This window comes from Gavialis gangeticus, unplaced genomic scaffold, assembly GCF_001723915.1.
Source record: "Gavialis gangeticus isolate Ggan-Ray unplaced genomic scaffold, GavGan_comp1, whole genome shotgun sequence".
NCBI lineage: Eukaryota > Metazoa > Chordata > Crocodylia > Gavialidae > Gavialis > Gavialis gangeticus.
In genome coordinates, this window is record NW_017729031.1 from 106,410,791 (window position 1) to 106,417,155 (window position 6,365).

General features: G+C 39.3%; 1 protein-coding gene across 1 annotated transcript in view; it reads left to right on the forward strand.

Annotated features, from left to right (window-relative positions):
- Window positions 1-6,365, forward strand: part of ALS2 (ALS2, alsin Rho guanine nucleotide exchange factor) — a 65,824-nt gene that overhangs the window by 36,802 nt on the left and 22,657 nt on the right. The window contains exons 18-24 of the mRNA XM_019523513.1: window positions 417-619; window positions 768-833; window positions 1,955-2,053; window positions 2,633-2,797; window positions 4,511-4,622; window positions 4,977-5,054; window positions 5,180-5,313. Coding sequence (XP_019379058.1) covers window positions 417-619; window positions 768-833; window positions 1,955-2,053; window positions 2,633-2,797; window positions 4,511-4,622; window positions 4,977-5,054; window positions 5,180-5,313 — 857 coding nt within the window. The remainder of the gene's footprint in view (window positions 1-416; window positions 620-767; window positions 834-1,954; window positions 2,054-2,632; window positions 2,798-4,510; window positions 4,623-4,976; window positions 5,055-5,179; window positions 5,314-6,365) is intronic.

Below are 6,365 nucleotides of genomic sequence, written 5' to 3' on the forward strand. Positions count from 1 at the left end.
CAAGATCATAGACCAGCTCCAGAGCTGCTCCCTGCCCAGCACTGCTGAGACCAGTGTCCACAGAAACCCCAACCGTGCACTATTGCAGTGCAGCTGCTTCTGGGGTCTCCATAGAAACTGGCCCCAGCCACATGGGCAGGGGCTTCTGGGTAACAGAGACTGGCTGCCAGCTGGATCCACTGATTTGCCCACCCCTGATCTATCTAGTCTCAGGACTAACGTAAGAAAAAAGTTATCCAAGTACGTACCTTTCTAACTCCTGCTTTTTTTTTTTCTTTGTGTTCATATCTGGAGTAGTGATAATGTGTATAGAAGAATATTGTGGGGAGGGAGCAGGGGGTGCTTAGAGAACAAATGCTAAAGGTAATTGATAGGCAAGGGTTTGAATAATAAAATTCTTCTCTAATATATTTCAGACAAAGTGGCTGAGGGCTATAAGCCAAGCTGTGGATCAAGCTCTTAGAGGAACTTCTGATTTGCCCCCTTATGGAGGTAGTGGGAATATCCAGAGACAAGAACCTCCCATCTCTCGTAGTGCCAAATACACTTTTTATAAGGATCCTCGGCTTAAGGATGCTACCTATGATGGAAGGTGGCTTTCTGGGAAACCCCATGGCAGGTAAAAGCATTCAAGACTTGAAAGGGATAGGAGGAGTGAGGTAGTTTGTGCCGTTATGTGTTAGTTTGCTATTTTAATGAAGGTTTTTTTTTTATTAGACCCATCTTCATCTGGTAACTGCTTTTATTTCTGTGTGTATGTATTCCAGGGGTGTCCTAAAATGGGCGGATGGAAGGATGTACTCGGGAATGTTCAGGAGCGGTTTAGAAGATGGGTAAGAGTGGACTTTACTAAGCAAGAGAACAGAAATATTTGTTTATGGGAAGTAGCACTCTTTAGTTTTGAGATTTGTATGTAAAGTATTGCATAGCTAACAAATAAGTGTGCTAGACATCTTGCAAAACATGTACAAAGCCTGTCCACGAACAGTTTAAGTTCAGTTTCAAAGTGATGGAGGCCTCAGGGAAATGGCAAGAGATTTGACAATGGAAGTTGTGTGTGAACTTTGTTAGGCTGCTTTTTTCGCTTTAAAAAAAATTCAGTGTTACTTTCTCATCTTTTGCTTGCTTTCTAGGGTTTCTCTTTGTCTCAAGATGCTGTTCTCCACCCCCAGATGAAATGGCTTCATTATTTCTTACTCTTTCAAAAAGCATGAAATCTCTTTAACTACAAGTTCAGTGGCATACTCTTGCTTTGAATATTAAAATTATGATTATTCAGTTTCCTGTGCCACTTTCCAAAGATAAGAAAAGATGACAAAAACAATTTATTCTTCTTAATATCTATTAAGGATACTAAGTATATAACCCAAATTGTGAGCTCAATTTGCCATAACACTAAAGGTAAAATTTATTTACCTTACCCAAGAATGCAGAGGGTAGCAAGCAATGGAGAAGGAGTTAATGTGGAATGAAACTTTTTTTTTTTATAAACTACTAGCCAATCACCCATCAAGAATGATGTGGGGGGTGAGGATGGCGTGCCGCCACCCAACACCCTGCACTACCACTGCTCTGCCTCTCACCCCGTGGCTCCCCCATGCCTCTGGCCCTGTTTTGGCCCTTCAGTCCTTGCTGTCATGGGTGGGGGGGACAACGGACAGAGCAGAGCCCCTTGTCTGGCCCCACTCCGCCGCTGCATCTGGTCTGGCCCCAAGACCAGACCAGAACTAAATGTGTTGCAAACAATGCAGGGTAACACCCCCTAGTGATATTAAAGTTTATTACTTTGGTACAAAATGTGCTAACTGCTGATGTTGGCGAAATGCCAGTGAAATAATAACAATGTATTTTAATATTTTAATGCACTTTCTTTATTCAGTGGTAAAATAATGGATTTGTGTATATGCTTGTAATATGGCTGCTCATGTTTTCTTTGATATTCATGTGTTGCCAGGTATGGTGAATACAGAGTGCCAAACAAAACATTGAACAAAGATGACCATTATGTGGGATACTGGAAGGAGGGCAAAATGTGTGGACAAGGGGTCTACAGGTATGGACCACATATTACCTTTCTGACAGAAGGCTAGAGTTTTGTGGTTCAGGAAGGGGATGGGAGACTCTGAACTTGATCTGATATTACAAGTACTGTTTTCAGCTGCAGTCCTCTTGTATTGGAGAACTGCTTTATTTCTAGGAGGAGGACTCTTGTATCAGGACTCTACAGTCTCATTGCATCTCCCAAGTTCCTGGCTGGAGTTAATTGGCTTTAATTTTAATATTTCTTTGGGAGCTTTCTACTGTTAATGAATACACTGATGGCTGTTGCCTTGTTTCCATTTTAATGTTGCCACATCCTTTCAGTTTTTAAGGTGACTTTTTTTTTTTCCTCTTCTTGAAATGTCATAATAGTATCTCCTCATCTTGTTTTAAAAAGGTTTTTAAAAATAGTGGTCCTTTCTCATTTACGTCTTAAACATACTTGTTAATATGATTCCAGAGGTGGACATGATTTTAATGTGATCTGAAAGAAAAGATTCATTATCTATCCCTGAAAGCCTGGATACAATATGGATCAATGTGGAACAACATGGATCACCAAAGCTGTACTCATTCTTTTTTGCAATTGCAGCTATGCCACTGGAGAGGTGTATGAAGGCTGCTTTCAGGATAATGTGCGTCATGGACATGGACTCCTGCGCAGTGGCAAACTGACATCTTCCTCGCCTAGTATGTTCATTGGCCAGTGGTCAATGGATAAGAAGACGGGATATGGAGTCTTCGATGATATTACAAGGTAATGTGTTTTATAATGGACATCCTAAAAATACAATATGCTAGTTACATATGCTGTAGGAATTAAATAAATTTTGGTTAACCTACAGTGGAGCCACTGACTTATTCTCAAAGCTAAGGGCAAATTACTTCACCTTCTCATGAATGAGGGAAATGAGCTGGAAAAAAAAAAAAAAAAAGCACTGAAAATGGATGCTGCCTCAGCTCAGATAAGTAGATAGCCACCTGTACACACATCCCCTAACCTCCTTTGAACAACGTGTTCCTTTTCAGTGAAAAAAGCGCTTGGATTTCATAAAATCCAAGTAGTAGCTGCCAGTTTATTGACCTGAAAGCCCATCTGACAGAGGAGCGAGAAGCCATGAAAAGTTTCCTGGTTTTTTGACTGAAAACTGTTGTGTAATCTCAAGTTCCTTCCAGTCTGTTTCACACTTGGTTCTGTTGCATGTTTCCCTTGCAGTCTTCTGAAGACTTCATATTTAGCTACTTACTGTTCCTGTTCTTGCCATCATTGCTTTTCACTAGTCCATTTAGTCTTTCGCCATGTGGAAAGTTGTAACTTCTGGAGGAGAGTGGAATTCAGAACCTAGCTTTTACTTCTACCTCCTTTGGATAAGTTGGATCAAAGGCCCTGTGCAATTTATTTCTTCACTATCATGTGAATACCTTTTTTTATAGCAGTGTTTCCTCCTTTTGGGTAGGAGGAGTATAGGTACCCACCTTTTTGGAGCCCAGAGGATTCCCTCTTTCACTAGTCACAGGGCCTAAAGGACTACAGATAAAAGGTTGTATTTGCTCATGTGTCATTTGGCAATAATGCATTTCGGGGAAACCAGGAGTTTTACTCTACCTTCCTCCATTCCGGAAGCTGAGCATGTTGCATCTTGCTCCTTAAGTCATGTGGGCTCTAACTTCTTTTCTATTGCAGTAATGCATTAGTTCCATTAAAATGAATGCATATGCTTGCTTTTATTCTTTGTCTTTAATTTGTTTCACAGGTTAATAAATATTTAATGTCTTAACTGCAGTGTTCTTGTTTCCATATCCTGGTCCTGTGTTCTGTTTCTGACCATTTTTGTACTCTTGTGCTGCTCCATCTTTTGTTCCAGTGTAGTTGATATAAGTGGAACAGGAGGCCTTTCTTTCCTATTTGACCACCCTTCTGTAAAATGGGGACCCTGTAGGTTGTGACAGCTTAGTTTGTGTGTCAAGAAGTCTGAATAATAAAGCATAATCATAGTTCATGTAACCTTTTATCCATTGTTTATACATTTCTTTTCGCTATGGATCTTCTTTTATGTATGGGTCTTTCAAAGGTCAGTTAGTGTGGATTCAGGTCAAAAGTCTTCCCTTTTTCTCTTATAGCTACTGTTCACATCTAGTCACTTAAACATTTGCTTTATCAGGGTCTTATTCTGTCATCTTGAAAACTTGTAATGCTAGGTTTTGATGTGACGGGGCTGTGAATAAATTAATGAAGGATATCTTTTGTTTGGTTTCTTGTCTTTCTGGTAGTTAACTGTCCTTTCATTGAACTGATGAAATCAGATTAGCAGTTGTCATACAGAATTCAAATGTACTGCTTCTGACTTTTCTAGAAGCTATTAATTCAGTGTCACATCAGAGAGACAGTAGGAGTGATTATGAATAAACTAGTCCAACTAAAAAACTTTTAGTTGCATTTTTTTTTTCTTTTCATCACCTATTTCTGCAGGGGTGAAAAATATATGGGAATGTGGCAAGATGACCTCTGCCAGGGGAATGGTGTTGTAGTTACTCAATTTGGACTATATTATGAAGGAGCCTTTAATACCAACAAAATGATGGTGAGTTGGATTCTAGTCTGTCTAGTGTGTACACGTGCATGCGTGCATGAGTGGTGTGTAGTTTTGTCCCCCCAGCCCTTCCCCTACTTAGTAACAGTTGTTTATTCTATGTGGGGTACTCCATGTACTGGACTGTTTAAAACCTGGAAGAACTTGTTCCTATTCTGTCCTCCTAATGTTGGTGTTTTTGTGTTCATCTGTGTTCTATTATAGGCTCCTTCAGTGGCTATCACTTCAAAAATCATCATATACTACAATTTATCCCTAAATCTAGTATGCAGTCTTTTCAGTGATGATTACTTTCTATATTTATTGGTCCATTATTATGCTAACTGTGATTATTCTTTTATGTAGGGGACTGGGATTCTGCTTTCTGAAGATGATACAGTCTACGAAGGAGAGTTTTCAGATAACTGGACTCTTAGTGGAAAGGTTGTAACTATGACTTGTGTACCCTTGCCCATTTTTTTAAACTCCTTTTAGTTCAGTCTCTGCTATGAATGGCTTTCAGTTTTAACTTTTTTACTTTGTCTTCTCTGTTCTGTTCACTCTCCAAGGGAACACTCACCTTGCCAAATGGAGATTATATTGAAGGTCTCTTCAATGGAGAATGGGGATCTGGGATAAAAATCACTGGAACCTACTTTAAACCCAGCTTGTATGACAATGAGAAAGACAAACCTAAAGTATTGTAAGTGCTGGCTGGGGACAAATTGTTCTAATACAGTGGTGCTCTTGAGTGTCTCTATATAACTACAGACCTGTTCTGAAGCTATTTACATAACTTAAAGCATTTTGGCATCTGACACTAACTTTTTAAAGATTGTTTATTGTGATGCCTTTTTGCTGTACATGGTACTGTTTAAGTAGGAGTTGCAGAATAATGAAAACAAGCTTCAGGATTGTGGAAGTGGGTGAGGGTCACTCCTCCTTTCTCCTCAATGCTGCTTTGTGCATGAAGGTAATGACAGTTTTGAAATGTAAGTTAACTGACCGCCTCAGCTGAAGCATGAGTTCAGCAAGGCTAGCATGGAGAATGAAATAGTAAAATTTGAGAGGGTACATGGGTTGCATACCTTCTAATTTGGCAATAGTTCTGTGGAGGAGTCTGTCATCAAAAAAAATCCAGTATAGTATGGATGCATATCAGTAGAACTAGGAATGTGCGTAGTTGATTGCTGGGAATATTATAGAAGAACCTCTTGGATTGCTAAAATGACTAAGTACTACCCTTTACAAAGCTGATTCTAGAAATTAATCTGGGGATTAGGCAGCACATTGGATTAGTCTGGTGATTTCTCTCTGAAGATCCTTATTCTGATTCATTTTAAGTGATAATGAAGATGAATTTGATTTTAATTGTTCTTCACATCAATCCAAAAATCAATTGGCAGACCTATAGATAATTTCAAAATATCTACTGACTCCATACCTGCTCATAAGTAGTGTTTGTTGAATCACTAGTTTCAGGATCATTAAACTTACTCTCAAATTTTAGAAATATATAGCCCTCATGTTTTTGCATGGCTGACTTCATTATGCTCCCTGTAGCACTTACTGGTCATTTATTTTGACAGTACTGACACTTGCAACTGGATGCCAAGTTAACCAGGCTTCCCTGCTGAACTGAACACTTGCAATCTTAGTAGATGTCTGCTTTTCACCCCAGTAGGGAGTCTATATGAATAAATATTTACATATTTGTGAAGATTGTCTGTGAAACAAGGGGCTTTAGCTACCTTT